The following is a 19,189-nucleotide window of genomic DNA, read 5'->3' on the forward strand; positions in this document are numbered from 1 at the left end:
GCGGCAGCTCTCGCGAGAGTAACCCCGCCACCTCCTCAGCGCGGGGGCTGCTGGGAGTTGTAGTCCGCGCCTTGACCCGCCCCCAGCCGCCCCGTAGGGCCTCTCCCCCGGTGCGAACTACAGGGCGGAAGGGGCGGGGCCGCAGCTTCCTTCCGGCTGGGGTGGGGAAGGGAGGGAGGATGGACCGGTTCGTGGTGCGCCGGGCGCGCTGCCCGGAGAGCCCCCGCCGCGCCGCGCCTGCCCCCCGCGCCACCCGGCAGGCCACGCTCGAGTCCCTCAAGGCAGGTCACCGGCACCGGGGGAAGCCGCGGCGGGTGTGAAGCCTTCCCCCCGCGGCTCCCGCTGCTTTCGAGGCCTCTGGGGAGCAGCCGCTCCTGGGGAGCTCCCGGCTCCCCAGGAGAAGCCACGCTGGCCCTGAGGCGCCTCAGAGGGAAGGAGGAGTTCCAGCTCTGCATCAAACTCTTTGAAGCGTTCAGGTGGCCTCCTTGATGAGAGGGGGGTGGATAGGTTAGGAAACGCAGTTAAAAGGGTGCGGAAGGCTCTCTGGCACGGATGAGACCGCACACTGAATCCTGTGTTCAGTTCTGGGCCCCTCACCGCAAGAAGGATGTTGAGGCTCTGGAGCGAGTCCAGAGAAGAGCAACGAAGCTGGTGAGGGGGCTGGAGAACAGGCCTTATGAGGAACGGCTGAGAGAGCTGGGGGTGTTTAGCCTGGAGAAGAGGAGGCTGAGGGGAGACCCCATTGCTCTCTACAACTACCTGAAAGGAGGGTGTAGAGAGGAGTGAGCTGGCCTCTTCTCCCAAGTGACAGGGGACAGGACAACAGGGAATGGCCTCAAGCTCTGCCAGAGGAGGTTCAGGCTTGACATCAGGAAAAGAAGTTTCATGGAAAGGGTCATTGGGCACTGGCAGAGGCTGCTCAGGGAGGTGGTTGAGTCACCTTCCCTAGAGGTGTTTAAAAGATGGGTGGATTAGGTGCTGAGGGGCATGGTTTAGTGATTGATGGGAATAGTTGGACTCGATGATCCTGTGGGTCTTTTCCAAGCGAGTAATTCTATGATTCTGTGATTAAAGGGGATTTCCTAAGTTAACATGAGTTACAATGTGGGTCCTTCCTGCCCTTTTGGTGTGGTGTGGGGTCAGGCTGGATACATGGTTTGGATTCAGCCACCTGGCACCAATGTTGCTGGATGGGTTCCTTCTCTCCCCAGCAAGGAGAGCCCTGCTGCTGGTCGTGTGGTGGTCCTACAAGAGACCTGCATATGGGCTGAGCCACCTGTTTGTAGATCCTCTTCTCTTGAGCAGGAAAATGTTGCTGCACCAAAGCAAAACAATGGTGCATAAAGCACCCCAGCTGTCTAACCAGTGCTGAATCTTTGCAAGATGCCTCACGTCTGAACTATGAGCCTTGCACTGTTTGCAGCCTGTTCTGTCAATATCTGTGGCAAAAACAGTTCGAGTGAAAGCATTGTGCAAGCAGGCAGGGTACTTTAGTTTGTGTTCATGCTCCCTAATGCTTCCTTTCTCTCTGCTGTTATTACTTTAAATTTAAAGGCAGACTGAGCAGGGCTTGGATTCTGTCAGGCTGCTAAAAATAATTAGTTGCCTCTCTCTTATCCCTTTTTCTATTGAGAGACAAACACACAATGGAATCCTTAAGTTCAAAACACTTTGCTTATAGCGGACATTAGCCATTATGTGCCCTAGGTTTGGCAGACCAAGGTTAAGCATCTCGCTTTGCCTTCTATTTACTTCTCTCTTGATTTGCAGTAGAGTGCTGATCTCAAGCAAGTGCCCGTCATTCCAAGCCATCATGTATTCTGTGCTCTGGTTCGTGCTATAATCAATAATTCATGTGTTGACAACAGCCCCATTAGCTGACATGAAGCCAGTGTCCTTATTTATAATAAGAATATTCTGATTTCCTAATGGTTTTTCTCTTTTCCAGAGAGTTGTGGTTGTGGAAGATATAAAGCGATGGAAGTCTATGCTTGAGCTTCCTGGGCAACCAAAAGAGAACCTGATTGAAGCTTTGGAGGAGCTGAAAAAGAAAATACCTTCCAAGGAAGTGTTACTTTCAACAAAAATAGGTACATCTTGTCTAATCTAAGCTGTGAATATTAAACTGTCTTGTGTCTGCATGGCTTGTCGATACAAAAGAGACTACCTTGCAAGCTTTTGAAGAAATTAGTGTAGTTGTCTCAATAGCTGTATACAATTGCTGAATAAAAAGTCGTTGGTATTCAGTCTGCAGTTTTCGGTAGTTCATCTATCCTCTAATTCCTCCCAAGTTGCCTGCCTATCACCAAATACTGCATTAGCCCTTCTGTGGTTAAATTTTTGAAGAGCTCTTCTTGGGCACCTGTGTGTGTTACTCTTTCCTTCTCTCTGTCAGGGGCACGTCAGAGTTCTTTCTTGCCACCCGACACGTGGCTTATCTATTTGACCTATCTGAATCCTCTGCCCGTGTGAAAAATTCTTCTCAGATTGGACCAGAACTGCTTACTACATCCTCACACTAAAAAATTCCCAGCAGACAGCTCCATGCAAGTAACAGCTCAGTGCTTGGGGCTTTTCTGTAGGACTTGAGGGAAGGGTAACATGAGACCACATGGTCTCTGCCTTTCCTGTCTATGGAGAGCATCCCAGAGTGAAAGGCGGTGGTGTTGGCCTTTGTTTGCCGTAAGAGCAGCTGGATCTCTTTTCACAGAGCTGCCCTCCTTGCCTTAGAAAAGGAGGTGCAATCTGCCCCTTTCCCTTTCCTCCTGGATTGTAATTTCATTTGCCGTGTTCAGTTTATCCAAGCTTTTCCTGAGGTATTTTCCAATGCCTGCCTGAAGGGGGCTGGGATAGAAGAGCCACGGAAGCCTAACAGTGACATCTCCTGGCCGACAGCACTAGTGGTCAGGGAGAAATACCGGCACTGGAAGAAGGTGCCTTTTGTCTCACCTCAGAGGAAACCTTTGCAAAAGCACTGTTGCTTGGAAAGATTCTGCTTGGAGTCACTGAGATGTTTGCATGTTAAAATGCTATAGCTATCACCAGCCACATCTGGTTCCTTAAAGGGCTTTTCATTTTAAAACCAACATTCCTTGTAAGGCAATCTTACAAGCTTTCATTAGATCTAGCAGTATCTGTGTGGAGTGTTAACATAGTCCTGTATTATGTAGCTCTCCACCTCGGTGATCTGGGAAGGTTATTTTCACATGTATAAGTCAAATTTTTGCTAATTGCTCAAGCAGAAGTCAAGGAATGAGAACGTCAGGCTTCATTTCTAATAATTATGTGTTTATATTTGTGTCAATGTTCTGGTTGTTTTGCTGACACTGCCCGAATTAAAAATGCGTGTGGCTGCGTTAGTACCAGTATGATTTAACTGGTGCCCATTATATTTTGTCCACGTACCAAAGCTGGAGGAGCTGTTGCTGTTTTCCAGGTCACACAGTTAATAAGATGCGCAAACATTCAGATCACGATGTGGCCAGCCTCGCCAAAGATATTTACACAGAGTGGCGAACTTTCATCAAAGACCATTCAAACAAGCCCTCAATAGAGGTCAGGAGCGATCCCAAGACCGAGGCTTTCAGAAAGAATGCACGGAAGCTGCTTTGTGAAGCCCTGGATCTAGAGGTAGCATCAGTTTGTCTTTGGCTCAAGTAGTTATTTCTTGCAGGAACAAGTTAAACAAACCTTTTTCAGCTATAGCAAAGGTGGCCCTTCCTGCAGAGTGGGGACAAGACCAGATGATCTGTTCCTATTTTCAGTGTTCTCCTGCATGTCTTTATTTATAAGTGGCTTTGTTTTTGAGGTAATTATTTTTCTTTTTGGTTGTTAACTAAGTAAATGTGCTAATTATAAGCGAGGTGCGTTTGCTCTTGTTTATGTAACCCATCAACAGGATAGCTTTGTGTTTACTGCAGTTGAGCTCTACAAGGAGGAAGTTAATTGAATGTCAAGTTTTTCCTTCTACTTAACAGCTGTGAAAGCAACACTGGGACCTTTTGGGTGTTTCATATTTAAGTAGTTAAACACTTGTAAATGTAACCTATTGCAAAAACATAGGGGCGAGGTTGACAGTATATAAAGTGGTGATAAATACCAGATTACTTAGGTATCTAAGTAAATGAACAGGGTTTTGCTGTAAGGCTTAATGACTAGTTTACTTGGTCTGTGAAATGCCATAATAATTATCCTTTGTAATTTATTCTTTAATTATCCTTTAAATGGAAAGTCAAATGATAAGAATTCAAAGAGTTTCAAAGCTATTCATTTGCTGGTTATGAGAACAGCCTCTCCCAACTTCCAGTCCATCTGGACTGAGGAAGCACAAAATACTGGTTTACTGTGGGAATGTCTCACAGAGGTGGGAGCTCACCTTTGCCAGGCTGCTGGGTTGAGCTTCGTACTTGGAAAACTTGTCTTTCCATGTTGATAAGACTGATAGTAAAGTCTAAACCTATGGGACAGAAAGGCTATGGTGTAAAGCAGAATTGCCTCTGAACAGGACTCACCTGAAAGCATAGCAAGTAAAAATACCCTTCTAGCTTGCAGCTACCACCATGTGTGCAAGTGGAGCTTTCAGCAGCACATGAGCAACCTATGTAGGCAGAGGAGCCACAGAGGTCCAGTAAATGGGGAGCAGGGACATCTGAGAGGTTGACAAAAAGGGGAAGGGAAGGTGGGGCGGAAAGGATCCAAGGGGCTTTTAGTGAGGGGTAGCAAAAACAGAGTGGGCAAAGAACTGTGAGGATGGCTATTTGGCATGCTGGAATCTCCTGCTTGCAAAGCATGGGAGATTCCCTATCACAAAAGACAGAAGTTAAATTAGAACCATTTTGTGATGGGTGGTAGATTTTTTTTTCCTAAGCAGTGCTAAATTACAGGTTTTGGCACATGTTGAAGCAATAACTACATAATTAATATGTAGCAAATCCCTTTCTGCATTCTTAATTACACCTCCTTCTACACACAGAGAACCCCCATTTCCCTTTATAGCACCAGGCAGAGTTGCCAAGTGTTTGGCATATCTGAGAGTTGCTGTTGGAATCAAGTTTAAAATAGTATCCAAGGTACCTTCTACCAGCAAGATCAAAAGCAAGCTGTATGGAGATGATGCACCATAGCTTAGAATTTCAGTTAAGTTTGATACCCAAAGGTAGTTGCAGATTAGTTTCCTGTTGTGATGGCAAAGTACTGCCACCCAGCTGGAGATGGGGATATGTTCCCTGCTACTGACCACGTTGCCTTGTTCCTTAATTGCCAGGGTGGAATTAAATTGCTCTTCCTGTTACACTTGTGGTGGGAAGTAGATTTTCTTGAATCTAAGCTGATTAATGAAGAAACACTGAAAAGCACCAAGCTCCAATTTCAATTAGTTGGTCTCCTTATTAAATGTAAAGATCTAATTTTATACTTTGCTGTTTTCAGATTGATCACCCACTGGCTGAAAATATTGAGCGAGAAGCTTTTCATCTCTCTTCCCGTCTCATTAGTGCACCGTATCGCAGAACAGTGCGAGCTCTTGTCTTCTCATTAAAGCACAAACCTGAAATCCGAGCAGAAGTCAAGACTGGCACGCTGACTGTCCCCGTGTTTGTACAGAGCCATAAAAAGTGAGGTGTCGTGCTTGATCCTGAGTGAGAACTTCATGTGCCTACATTTCTGTAGAACTGGGAACCCTTTCTGTCGTGAGGGGCGTGCAGAAGTGCTGGCAGTGTGACTCACTTGGCACCACTCCATGAACACGGCTGCTGAAGAACTACTAATGATGAAAATGGTGCTGTAAATCTGACTTGGTAGAAGTCCGTGTGGGCTTGTTGCAAGAAAAGTTTCTTCTCTGCTGTCTGTTTTCCTGCTACAAAACCCTCCTTGCTGACTCACCCGTTTCTCACTTCTGCCCATTTGTCATACCTCAGTTTAGCTCCATCCCTGATGCGGATCTTCAGGTGTAATCAGCTGGATAACTTAAAGGAGCAGCTCTGTGCTGTGCTGGTAGGAAATACTGGAAATTCAGGGTATTTGGTCTATGGAAGGAGATTCCAAGTGCATAACTGCAAACTCTAGTTAACCCTAGATCAGCCACATCTGCTGCAGCTGGGCCCTGCCTGTGGTGGGAGCTAGCTGTTTAGCCAAGCCAGGTGATTCCCTGTTGCCCCATTCCAGAGTTGGATGCAAAATAAGTTTCAGTAACTTGCCAACAGCATTCCATAGGCTCAGTCATCCATCAGCGATTGTGGGCATTTTCTAAAGCCCTGGGGTGAAAATCAAAATGCCCTGGAGTATAGGTGCTATCTAATGCCTCTGCCGGTTACTGAGCGGCTTGCTTGGACCTCCTTACCTCACTCATTATGGAAATGTGGTGCTTATTTTTTTCTGTATCATGAAAAAAACTTGAAATGTATTTTGTAAATAAAATCAGGTTATAAGCAAAATATTCCTTTTAAAGGCTTTTTTCCTCCACAAGGAACATGGTTCAGAATGATTGTGTGTACAAATTTAAGCAACGAACTGTTGGTTTAATTCCTTCTAGTTATTAAAAACTGGAAATCTTACCTCTTGTATTGTCACTGATTTCTTTAGTGCCACAAGTCATCTTGTTCTCCACAAGCTATTATTAAAGCTGTGACAGACTGTTTCTCTACTGGTAGGTAATAAGATTGTGCTCTGTTCTGTGTGTCTGTACGTACAGAAGGGACTGGTCACAAACCTTTTTCTGAGTAACCAGAGTAGGCAGACCCAAATATGGGAATGGATAAAACCTGCCTATTCACAGCCACAGGAATTGAAGTCTTAATGTACTGTAAGAAAATGTCTTTTGATCAGTTGCAGTCAGCACTTGTATTTCAGAAGACACTTAAGGACAAATAATGCAGTGGGAAAACTGAATTGGTCTTTATTCTGATCTTCACCCTAAAACAGGATCGTCTGTTATCATGTGGACCATGAAAAGGTTTTATACTTTTTTCTTATGTGGACCCTAGGAGCTAAAGAAACACCCAAAACTCACCTGAGATGTTGAACTCTGTAAGTTTAATTAAATAATTGCAAGTTCTGGTGGTGAGTGCCTGCCTTGTCCTCGAGGTGTATTTATTAAAAAAAGTAAAGTTACTACCTGGTTGCATCTCCTCCTTTGTGCATCCCTTTTGAAGCGGTACAAGCCACAAGAGATGCCAGCTGCTGTCAGCAGCCTCTCTGAGATCCCCTCACTGTAATCTTACAGGCTGTCCAAATGTCGCCTGAGGTTAGTATGGGTCAACCAGTGCCCCCAGTTTGCAGTGTGGAGCACGTGAGCGCTTCTGCTGCACACACACTACAAGCTCGGTGTGTCCTATGCCCACAGACTCTGTTTCAGGATATCAGCAAAGCTCTGCCAGGCCCATCTCTTCTTGGTGACTTTCTCCATGTCCTCTCCCAATCCTGACACCTTCATTGCTGAGCAGCCCTCAGGAAGGAGATTATTTTTCTTTTTAGAATCTGTTTTGGATACCTTCAGCTCTTTAGGGCATACACTGCAGAGATTTTTTTTTGTCTTTACTTCATTCTTAATATATGCCAATATTTTTTTGTTTGTTTAGGATTCTGGGATGCAGAGTTACTGCATACAAGGAGAAAACGGCCTATACATTTCTTCTATTTAACAGCTAATAGTTTTGCCCAACATGTTTTCAAGATGACCTAAGTGTATAGCTCTTGGTCCAGCTCTTCTATCTTGATATTAAAGCTGGCAGTAACATTTGAGCTGAAGATTCACAGGCTCAGCTTTGCATAAAACTGACTGTCTGGAGGAACTGGAAAAGATTCCCGAGGGTTGGACTCAAGACTCATAGGGCAGGAGAAATGCAGAGAACAAGAGAATGCTTTAAGGGACGAAACACAGAAAGGACGTTGGGGAAGAAAGACAAAAACAGAGATGAAAAAGAAAGGGGCCAAAAAGGCTTCATTTTCCCTCAGGGTGATGCTGGATGTGACAACAGGATACTCGATACCTGACAGTAATCAAGGTTTTAATTACTCTATAGAGACCAGATTCTCCCCTTCCAGCAATCTCATCCCCACAACTGCATTTTTTTATGCCTTAGGTTATCTACTGAATCAGTTTGCTACTCTTTAGTTCTCCCTTCCCTCCCCTGTGCAATACAACCAGTGAGGAGACTGGAGCTGTGTGGCTTGTGAAGGAAGCAGGAGGCCAAGGACGACCAGTGTGAGACTGGAGCCGTGCAGCTCGTGCACAAAGCAGGAGGCTGGGAATGGCTGAGTCCCAGTGCTGTGATCTGTTCATTAGCTGTAGTTTGTGTGACTTCTGGAAATCCCTTGAAATAGAGGGTCAGCGAGGGCACAGAGTGCATGGCTCCCAAGGCTGGCTTGGCTCTGAAACATCTGATCTTCTATAGTTTGCCTGTGGCAAACCCACTCACAAGGTGTCCTGCAGGACTCTCAAGAACTTGGATTCTCCTATATTGTAACCCATCACAGAATTGGTCCCTCACACCCTGCTCCATGCATTACCCATCAGGCTGGTGGAAGAAAATACCCCTCAAGCATCCTAAAGTTTGTCCTTGCTGGCCCAGGCATGCATTTCTCCTCAATTCTGCTTTTTCTCCTCCTTCCTTGGCAGTCACTGTGTGGTGCAGACCAGCCACAGGGTACCATAAGAGATGTTACAAAGACAGGGACTCTCCACAAGCTCCTGTCTTCACGGTGGGCAAACCCTTTTAGATTAAAAGGAAGGATGAAAGGGCTGAGAGGTGGCTCCCTTGTGCAAGGTTTCTCTGGCACGCTGCCTTTGAAATAGTTGCTTCCCTTTTTACAGGGGAAACCGTCAATGAAGGAGTCACTCAATCTGGAAAAAAGAAAAAAGGTTCTGGTTTTCCCCCTTTTCTTGCAGGTTAAGCCCAGACCACAGATTTCTATCAACAAAAGGGAAGGTAGAGCAAACAGACCTATAGAGACCAGCTGCCCCCAGCAGAGAGAGGAGGGGAAGCATCTCCTACCCTCCTCCCCTGCCTGTGCTCCTGCCCCTGAGGAACACAGGGTGGGCTCAGAGCAGCATTGGGAGGGATGAAGGGGAAATTCACCCCTGCCAGAGCTGACTTCTGACCCTGGCTTCTGAAGAGCAAGTTTGGAAAGGCATCGGGTGACAACTTGCTCCGCTCCCCATCAGCAGGTAGGGCTCAGGAAAGCTTTGTCCTGCAGCAAATTACTTGGGCGAAAGAAGACAGGACTACACAAGACCCTCCCTGTCCTTTGGAAAAAGAGAGTGCGCAGCAGCTCACCATTTTTCATCTTTTAAGAGGCTCTTCAAAGGTTTCTCCACAAAGAACCTGAAGTTTTAGATCTCATTTTCTTCCCTGGCAGCCCTGTAATATGAAGGGTTTGCTGGGCTGGCCCTGGATTAAGAGATGTTAAGGCAAGGAGCAGCCACCGATGTTTTTTGGAGCCTTGATCATTTGAAGGAGTCTCCAGGAACTTCACTCCAAGGGTATGTTAGCACACAGCCGGGCAGGAGGGTAGGATGAAGCAGAAACTGGGGGCTGAAGCAGGGAAAGGATGGATGGAAGCAGAAAAGAGGAGAAAGAGGGAGGGAAACACATCAGGGAGTTCTCCAGCCCAGCCGGCTGCAGCCAGCAAACCCTCGCTCCTCCTTGCAGCACTCAGCATCAGAAGCACTGCATCTCCCTGGCTGTTTTAAATGGCTGTGGCACTTTTAAAATGTTTTAGTGGTAATGGGGGAAGCTCTCTCATAGCAAAGATCGTGTTGTGGAGGATACTACAAGGGCTCTTCATTTGTTTAAACATTCACCTGCACAAGTGTAGATATTGCAGGGTAAGTCCCCATGTTCAGGTGGATGAACAGGCATCTCACAGGAGGGAAAACTGAAGCATGAATGGACTCTGACATGCCACAGGATGCAAAAAAAGGGAAGCCCGTGCCAGGGTTACACTGCAATTAATGATGCTCTAATTCTTCTGCTGGCAGTCCACTCAACAACATCCACGGTCTCTGTCAATTAGACTAGATTATGGGATAATCCTTGCTAATTATATATTATTATCTAAGAAGCAGTTATCTCCCTGTAAAGGGTGCTCCTGTAATGGACAAACACTGTTCTTGTAGCACAGTCAACAATATTTTGTCCAAGCTGAGATTTTCACATTGCAAACACCACACTCCTGTCCCATATCAGGGAAGGAGGAGGAGAAAAAGGGCTGGAACATACAGAGTCAACTGCAAAGGGGAGGCAGCCCCTACAGCCGGCTGGCATTGACCAACTGAGCAAGCAGGTTTAGTTGCTTCCCTGCAGAAGGGGGGCTTCGGTTTGTCAGGAAGTGGGTTTCTGCTTCCATCTGAGGCCAAAGGGATTAGAAGGTCCCGTTTCCCTTACTTCTGGTCTGCATCACGGGACTTCAGTCTGTGCTGGGACACTGTAGGGAGACTGGATGGCCAAAGGCTGGGCACAGGTCACTGACGGGGAAGTCAGAAATTGCAGGAGTGAGGTCTGAAAGCCACTTGGCTCAAGAAAATAACTCCTTGATTTTCTAGTGCTCTCCTGTCCTGGTTTACCAAAGTTACTTTGCCATTTAACACAGATGCAAGAAAAGGCGATCTGTCCAAGCTGTGAGCTCAATCAGAGCAGAAAAGTAGCTGTAAACCTACTTGTGCTTTAGCTTTTGTATGCTCTGTGTAGAAACAAACAGATAGTTACTCCAGGTCTAGAAATAAATAATCCCCTTTTGGGAAGTCAAATCAAGTCCTGGTTAGCATCGTAGAATCATTACATTGGAAAAGATCTTTGAGATCATCAACTCCAGCTGTACCTATCCACTACTAAATCATGTCCCCAAGCACCACAGTCTACTCACTGTTTAAATACCTCCAGGGATGGTGACTCAACCACCTCCCTGGGCAGCCTGTTCCAGTGCCCTTTCTGGGAAGAAGCTTTTCCTAATGTCCAACCTAAACTTCCCCTGACGCAGCTTGAGGCCATTTCCTCTTGTCCTATCTCCTATCACTTGGGAGAAGAGACCAACCCCCCCGTCTCCCCAACTTCTTTTTAGGTAGTTGTGGAGAGTGATGAGGTCTCCCTTCAGCCTCCTCTTCCCCAGGCTAAACAAACCCAGTTCCGTCAGCTGCTCCTCCTAAAACTTGTTCTCCAGCCCCTTCACCAGCTTCGTTGCTTTTCTCTGGACTCGCTCCAGAGCCTCAACATCCTTCTTGTGGTGAGGGGCCCAGAACTGAACACAGGATTCGAGGAGCGGTCTCACCAGTGCTGAGTACAGAGGGAGAATAACCTCCCTGGACCTGCTGGTCACGCCGTTTCTGATCCAAGCCAAGATGCCATTGGCCTTCTTGGCCACCTGGGCACACTGCTGGCTCATGTTCAGTCGCTGTCAACCAACACCCCCAGGTCCCTCTCCTCCGGGCAGCTTTTTAGCCAGACTTCTCCTAGTCTGTAGCTGCACAGAGTTGTTGTGCCCCAAGTGCAGGACCTGGCATTTGCTAGTTCACTGCAAGAGCACAGAGGTGAATGGCTTCTGGAGGGAGTGGAGCGCCGTGGCCAGTGTGAGCTCAGCGCCCCCCCAGTACCACTTACCTCTCTGGGCAAGGCTGGCATCGCAGCAGAAAGCTTTACTGTGTATTACATAGAATAAACCACCAAAGGGTGGTTGCCTGGTAAGGGGTGAGCACGCAGCTGGTGCTCAGGAAGCTTTTATCTTTCTTTTTGCAGCCACCAACGTAAAACATTGGCTGTTTATTTCCATTTTAAGAGAAACAGGTGAGTCAGCAGAACCTCACTGCACCCCTTGGGCCACATAAATCTCTAACGAGCATAGTGTGCGATGCTTCTGCTTAAGAAAGCATCAGAACATCCTTTGTTTTTTCCAAGCATGGAAACCTAGGATCCATGAAACATTCCTGAAAGGAGAGGGATCTGAGCTATATGTCACAGCCGAAGCATTGCTTTGGAAAGGAGAAGCCCCTCAAGCAACTGGCTCCTGCACAGCGACCCCCAGGGCTGGGTTTGCAGCCCCTAACCCGCAACATCTGCCTGCCTGCAAAAGCAGGGCCAGACCTGGTGTTCTGAGCTTGCGTGAAAAATGAAGCAGCTCTTTCTTAATTACAGTGCTGCAGCCAGAGGGGCCTCAGCCCTCTCCCCACGCCAGCAGCCCAGTGGTGTGTGCACCCAGGCAGCCGTGCACAAGCCACCAGAGAGCCCTGAGCTCTACCTGGCTCTGCAGAGACAGAGCCAGTGTCCCTGGGGTTCTCCAGCACAGGCACCGAGGGGTCACCCAGCCCTGAGTGATCTCCAGAGCTCACTCAGCTGCAGCACTGCTCAGCATCTCGCCTCCCTCATGCCAGGTGGCTCCAGGGGACTGGAGAGCAATGATGCCAGCTCATGCTAGCAGGCACTCTGGCTGTACTGTGCTCCTTCCACCCCACAGCTGTGTCCAGTTTGTATCTTCAGGAGAGCATTCCAACCCTGGGGCTTCTCCAGGCTTCTCACGCCGGCAGAGCATGACTGCCTGCCCCTGAATGGGCTTGCCTGGGGTGAAGGTGGGATCTTCCGAGACTGTCAGAACCTCATGTTGTGGATCATGACACCACGTGCTTGCTGGGAGCACTGGTGGGATGCTCCATCCTGCCCAGTGCCCCAGGCCAGTCCCGGGCAGGGGGACTAGGGTCTTGTGCCAGCAGCAGTGCCCATTTTGGGGCACTTTGACCATTGTTGCTCTTGCCCAATGCAGCAGCACAAAAGCACAGTGCCCAAAGCACATCCCACCACTGCAACACGTTAGGAAAACCTTCCCAGTAAACAGAGAAAATGCAGAGAGCATGGCTGGGATTTTTAGGATATATTAGCCCAGCTTCTCTCTGGTAGAAGCGATTCCCCTAGGGAGGGAGAGGAATAAACCAACCAGTCTCCTGGGGGTTCTTCCAGTCCTGTTTTCTATGATCTACAATTTTCACTGACCATTCTTCATCAGATTTGCATCAGGCATTTGCAGAGAGATAACAGAGGCTCTTGCTTGCGTGCAAGAGTGAAGTCTTTGTCTACTCCAGAGGGATGGGACTCCACATCCATAAGCAAAGCCAGGAGATGGGGGGCTGCATTCTGCTCGGTGCAATCAAATCATCAGGCTCTAAATAAATAATCAGATGAGTAATGGGAGAGCTGCCTATGCTCGCCGCACTCCCTGCCTTCTTGGGAAGTGTCAGGCAAACGCTAAGGAGGGAAACTGAGGTCTGATGTGTGAGGGCAATGGGCACAGCGGCTGGGAGGGAGTGCTGGTGACAGATACCTGCTCCAAAGGCAGCAACAAGTCCTCACCACACAGTTCTGGCTGCGCTCTCCTCTTGCCACAGCTCTTGGTGGAGACCCTGGGTGGGAGTCTGCTGTCTCTGCATCACAGTTTCACCAGGCTCTTCATAGGATCATAGAATCACCAGGTTGGAAGAGACCCACTGGATCATCGAGTCCAACCATTCCTATCAAACACTAAACAACCATGCACTTCCCTGAGTGTCATGTTAAAGCTCAGTTTGGTGTAAAGGTAGGACTGCTGGTAGGTGGGGATTTTCCCTGCTGCTGTGTATCTATTTGCAATGCATCCAAATACCTTTCGCATGAGAAAAGAGACCTGGGCAGTCCCTCTCTCCACACTCTGTGCTTGCATCATCCCTCTCCTTGGCTGCATTCTCTTCCCAACCCCAGGGACTTTGCACCAGCTCACCAGGGATCTTCTCCCCTCCCAGCTGTCCCAATGCAAGATCACATGCTGCTGAGCTCTTCATCTGCAGGGCTGGGGACAAACGTGGTTGCCCAAAAAGGATTGCTGTGGGTGCCACCCCTGTCCTGGTCCATGGCCTGGCCGTGCTCAGCAGCAGTGCTGGCGGTGGCAGGAAAACCCTCTGGACCACAAAAGTGTCCCTTGATCCACTTCTGGCAAGCTTGGGTTGCACAGAGGAGACTGGATGAACACAGATTTCTTATTAAAATTAATTTGCAAAGCTGGAATAGCTCCAGCTCCTGGTTACGCCTCTCCTTTCCCCTCCTGGTCTCTTTCCGTTAGCTCTCTCTGCAGCTCCCACTCATTTTGTATCACATCGCTGATCGTGGTGAGAAACGAGCTGGTGCCTCCCCAAGCTCCACTCTGTGCTGGGTGTCGCTGCCACAGCTGGCTCTAGGTAGGACCCATCTGGGCTGTGGGAAAGGTAAGGGACAGCTCTGGGAGACCTTGCCAAGCCCTTGCCCCCGAGGAGAAACTACAGCCACTCTCCTTGTCGTGCTCAGGAGCTGGGCGAGCGTGAAGCGCCCTGTACACAGAGCCCCATTGATGAGTAAAGGTCGCCCGAGGCTGGGACAGTGACAGCAACAAGGGGCTTTTGTCCTGGGTGGGATAGGGACATGCAGGAACTGCTGCCAGGTCTTTCTGTGTGCGGGTGTGGGATGCTGGGGCTGTCCCACTCTGGGACTGTGTCCCAGCCAGCAGTGTCACACTTATGGGCTGCCTGCAGCGCCTGGGAAAATGTGCTGGGGAGGGGTACCCCAAACATAGAATCATAGAATCACTAGGTTGGAAAGGACCCACAGGATCATCGAGTCCAACCATTCCCATCAATCACTAAACCATGTCCCTCAGCACCTCATCCATCCATCCCTTAAACGCCTCCAGGGAAGGCGACTCAGCCCCCTCCCTGGGCAGCCTGTGCCAGTGCCCAGTGACCCTTTCCATGAAAGTTTTTTTCCTGATGTCAAGCCTGAACCTCCCCGGGTGGAGCTTGAGGAAGTTCATAGGGGCAGGGGGGAGCTGGGGAATCATAGAATCATAGAATAACCAGGTTGGAAGAGACTCACCGGATCATCGAGTCCAACCATTCCTATCAAACACTAAACCATGCCCCTTAGCACCTCGTCCACCCGTGCCTTAAACACCTCCAGGGAAGGTGAATCAACCACCTCCCTGGGCAGCCTCTGCCAGCACCCAGTGACCCTTTCTGTGAAAAATTTTTTCCTAATGTCCAGCCTAAATATCCCCTGGTGGAGCTTGAGGCCATTCCCTCTTGTCCTGTCCCCTGTCACTTGGGAGAAGAGGCCACCACCCTCCCCTCCACAACCTCCCTTGTAGAGAGCAATGAGGTCTCCCCTCAGCCTCCTCTTCTCCAGGCTAAACAACCCCAGGTCTCTCAGCTGTTCCTCATAAGACTTGTTCTCCAGCCCCTTCACCAGCTTTGTTGCTCTTCTCTGGACTCGCTCCAGAGCCTCAACAACCTTCTTGTGGTGAGGGGCCCAGAACTGAACACAGGATTGGAGGAGCGGTCTCACCAGTGCCGAGTACAGAGGGAGAATAACCTCCCTGGACCTGCTGGTCACGCCGTTTCTGATCCAAGCCAAGATGCCATTGGCCTTCTGGGCCACCTGGGCCACTGCTGGCTCATGGTCAGTCGCTGTCAACCAACACCCCCAGGACCCTCTCCTCCAGGCAGCTTTCTAGACAGACTTCTCCCAGTCTGTAGCACTGCACAGGGTTGTTGTGCCCCAAGTGCAGGACCTGGCATTTGGCCTTGTTAAACCTCATGCCATTGGACTCTGCCCAGCGGTCCAGCCTGTTCAGATCCCTTTGCAGAGCCTCCCGACCCTCCAGCAGATCCACGCTTCCACCCAGCTTAGTGTCATCTGAAAACTTGCTAAGGGTGCACTCGATGCCTTCATCCAGGTCATTGATAAAGACATTGAACAGGGCTGGACCCAGCACTGAGCCCTGGGGAACCCCACTTGTCACTGGCCTCCAGCTGGATTTCACACCATTTCCCACCACTCTCTGGGCCCTCCAGCCAACCAGTTTTCCACCCAGGAGAGTGTGCGTCTGTCCAGGCCAGAGGCTGATGGTTTCCGAAGCAGAATGCTGTGAGAAACTGTGTCAAAGGCTTTACTGAAGTCCAGGAAGATACATCCACAGCCTTTCCCTCATCCAGCAGCCGAGTCACTTTGTCATAGAAGGCGATCAGGTTAGTTTGGCAAGACCTGCCTTTTGTGAACCCATGTTGACTGGGCCTGATCACCCGGTTCTCTTGCATGTGCTTCATGATAGCACTCAAGATCACCTGTTCCTTGACTTTCCCTGGCACTGAGGTCAGACTGACAGGCCTGTAGCCCCCTGGATCCTCCCTGCGACCCTTCTTGTAGATGGGCACAACATCAGCCAGCCTCCAGTCCAGTGGAACTTCCCCAGTCTTCCAGGACTGTTGGAAGATGATGGAAAAGGGTTTGGCCAGCACATCCGCCAGCTCCTTCAATACCCTTCGGTGAATCCCGTCCGGCCCCATAGACTTGTGTGTGTCTAGCCGGGCTAGCAAGGCTCTGACCACCTCCTCTTGGATCATGGGAGCCTCATTTTGCTCCTCTAACTCCTGGGTTTGTACACAGACGGAACAACTTCCTTTACAATTAAAGACTGAGGCAAAGAAGGCATTAAGCACCTCAGCCTTTTCCTCATCCCCTGTCACTGTTGTTCCTTCTGCATCCAATAGGGACTGTATGGTCTCCCTAGTCCTCCTTTTATTATTTATATATTTCTAGAAGGATTTTTTGTTATCTTTCACAGACTTTGCCAATCTGATTTCTAGTTGAGCCTTAGCCCTTCTGATTTTTTCTCCACACAATCTCACTTCTCTCCTGTAGTTCACCCAAGAGGCCTGTCCCTTCTTCCAGAGCCCATAAACATTTCCCTTCTTCTTGATATCGCTCAAGATCTCTCTGTTCAACCAAGCTGGTATTCTCCCCTGCTGGCTTTTTTTTCCGGAACATGGGGATGGCTTTCTCCTGAGCTGCTAGGATTTCCTTTTTGAAGAGCTCCCAGCCCTCACGGGCTCCCTTGCCCTTGAGTACTGTCTCCCATGAGACTTTGCCAACCAGCCTTCTGAAGAGTTCAAAGTCTGCCCTCTGGAAATTTAATGCTACTGTCCTGCTAACCACCCTCTTCACTTCACCTAGAACAGAAAACCCCATCATCTCATGATCGCTTTGTCCTAGGCGTCCACCTCCTGCCACATCCCCCGCAAGTCCTTCTCTGTTCACAAACAGCAGGTCCAGGAGGGCACCTTCCCTTGTTGGTTCATTCACCAGCTGTGCAAGGAAGTTGTCTTCCACACCCTCCAGGAGCCTCCTAGACTGCTTCCTTTCTGCTCTATTGTACTTCCAGCAGATATCAGGAAGATTGAAGTCTCCCACAAGAACGAGAGGCATTGATCTAAACATTAACCCCAGCTGTTTATAGAAGAGCTCATCAGCTGCTTCTCCTTGGCTGGGTGGTCTGTAACAGACTCCCATCACAAAATCTACCTTCTGGTGGGCTCCTCTGATTTTAACTTACAGGCACTCAATCTCCTCTTCACCACAATCCATCTCAATAGTGTCCAAGTCCTCCCTTACAAAGAGGGCTACCCCGCCTCCTCTCCTGCCCTTCCTATCCCGCCTGAAGAGTTTGTACCCCACCATAGCTGCACTCCAGTTATATGAGTCATCCCACCATGTTTCTGTGATGGCAACGACATCATAGGCTCCTTGCCCTATGACAGCTTCCAGCTCTTCCTTCTTATTCCCCATGCTGTGTGCATTGGTGTAAATGCACTTTAGCTGAGCTGCCGAGCCTTCAGCTGTTAGGTGATTTGGGGAGTGCAGGATGTGTAGGGAAGGAGGGTAAACCAGCTGGGAGCACGTTTTGTCTGGGAATCCAGAAGGGTTTATCACCAGCAGCACAGGGATGGGGAGGCTTGGCAAAGCCGCGGGCATGCTCTGAGCTATTTGGCTGTTGCCATTTTGGATGGAAACTGGTGCTGCGGAGAGGTGGTGCTCCTGTATCCCGGCCACCAAACCAGGAGGATAGTTGGGGCCCTAAACTCAGGTGTTGCCTCTGTCCCCCTGATGTTCGCTTTGTCCCACAATGCCAGTGTGGCTCTAATTGGGGTCTTCACACTCGGTGATGTTGGGTGCCTGAGAGCATGGAGGACACCTGGCCAGCACTGGTGGTGACAACTCCAGGTTTTTTGCAGAAGCAGCTTCCCAGGGAGTCAAATTTGGACCAGAAAGGGAGGGCCCTGTATATCAGGGAAGACACAGTTGAACAGTGGATGTCAATGAGCAAAATCCTGTGGGGCAGGGGGAGACTGGATGCCAGAACTTAATGGAGAAAATGAGAGGCTGAGAACACTGGATCATGGCCAGAGGAGGAGGAGGGATAGTGCTCAGTGAGCACAGGAGGCTCAAGTACCAGCTCAAGTAGCTACACGGTCTTGCTCTGCCCCACGCTCTTACAGCATCTTCAGGTCCTCTTAATCGCCTGGATATTGCTGTGTGGGGCCAGGAGTACTGGGAAGACTCTTGGCTCAGGGGGTGGACCTGCTTCCGCAGTGCCAGTCCTGCATCCCAAGGGATATGTGCACCCAAGTGCACCTGGGGATGCTCAGGCAGCTTCAGATTGGAACCAGAGCTGGAAACCCTCCCCGGGGTGAATGCAGCAGCGGTCCATATTGCTGCTGGACTCTGGGACCAGGTCCATCTCCTTATTTGAGTACAACATCAACAGCTCCCCAGAAGAGCCCCTGTTGCTCTACAAACTGCAGGGTGCCAGGGGTTCCAGCTGGGCAAGGAGGTGCCTGTCCTGTGGGCTCCCTGCCAGGCACAAGTGGCTCTTTCAGCAAAATCTGGGCTGCCAGGAAAGTTAATTATGTCTTTAAGTTTCTTCAGTTGTCAAATCTTGTAACTATCGTATCAAGCTGACAGTTATATACCTAGCAATTAACTGGCAGCAAGGTTCTACAAGCAGCAGGGGGGTCTGGCCTTGTTTCCCATCTATGTGCACAACACGCTTTCAAACTGCTGCCTTAATGGAGCTTAACAGTGCTGGCAAATATTTCACTCAGAAATCTTGTATTTGCCGAAGTGTTGCACCAACAAACAGCAAATCAATCAGGGCTCTGATAACGAAGGCTCCTCGTCAGGAAGCACGCGCAGATTTGTGCTTTCTTCCCTCCCTAGATGCCCTCTTAGCATCCATAGGGTGGTACCAACCAGGAGAAAAAGCCTCTTGGTCACCATCCTTTTCTTTTACTGCTGCTTCCTTTGATGCTCAGCAGCAGGTACACACCTGTTCCAGCAGCCACGGGAAACAGGACTTTGGTCAAGAAAGCCTT

At 49.2% G+C, this 19,189-nt stretch overlaps 1 protein-coding gene across 1 annotated transcript; it reads left to right on the top strand.

Annotated features, from left to right (window-relative positions):
- Nucleotides 1–175: 175 nt before the first annotated feature.
- Nucleotides 176–6,161, top strand: TCEANC2 (transcription elongation factor A N-terminal and central domain containing 2). The gene is made up of 4 exons (XM_069863160.1): nucleotides 176–285; nucleotides 1,953–2,090; nucleotides 3,437–3,630; nucleotides 5,428–6,161. The coding sequence occupies exons 1-4, from the start codon at nucleotides 180–182 to the stop codon at nucleotides 5,614–5,616; spliced, it is 627 nt and encodes a 208-aa protein (XP_069719261.1). The 5' UTR covers nucleotides 176–179; the 3' UTR covers nucleotides 5,617–6,161.
- Nucleotides 6,162–19,189: the final 13,028 nt, after the last annotated feature.

The sequence above is a fragment of the Phaenicophaeus curvirostris genome, chromosome 8, assembly GCF_032191515.1.
Source record: "Phaenicophaeus curvirostris isolate KB17595 chromosome 8, BPBGC_Pcur_1.0, whole genome shotgun sequence".
Classification (NCBI taxonomy): Eukaryota; Metazoa; Chordata; class Aves; order Cuculiformes; family Cuculidae; genus Phaenicophaeus; species Phaenicophaeus curvirostris.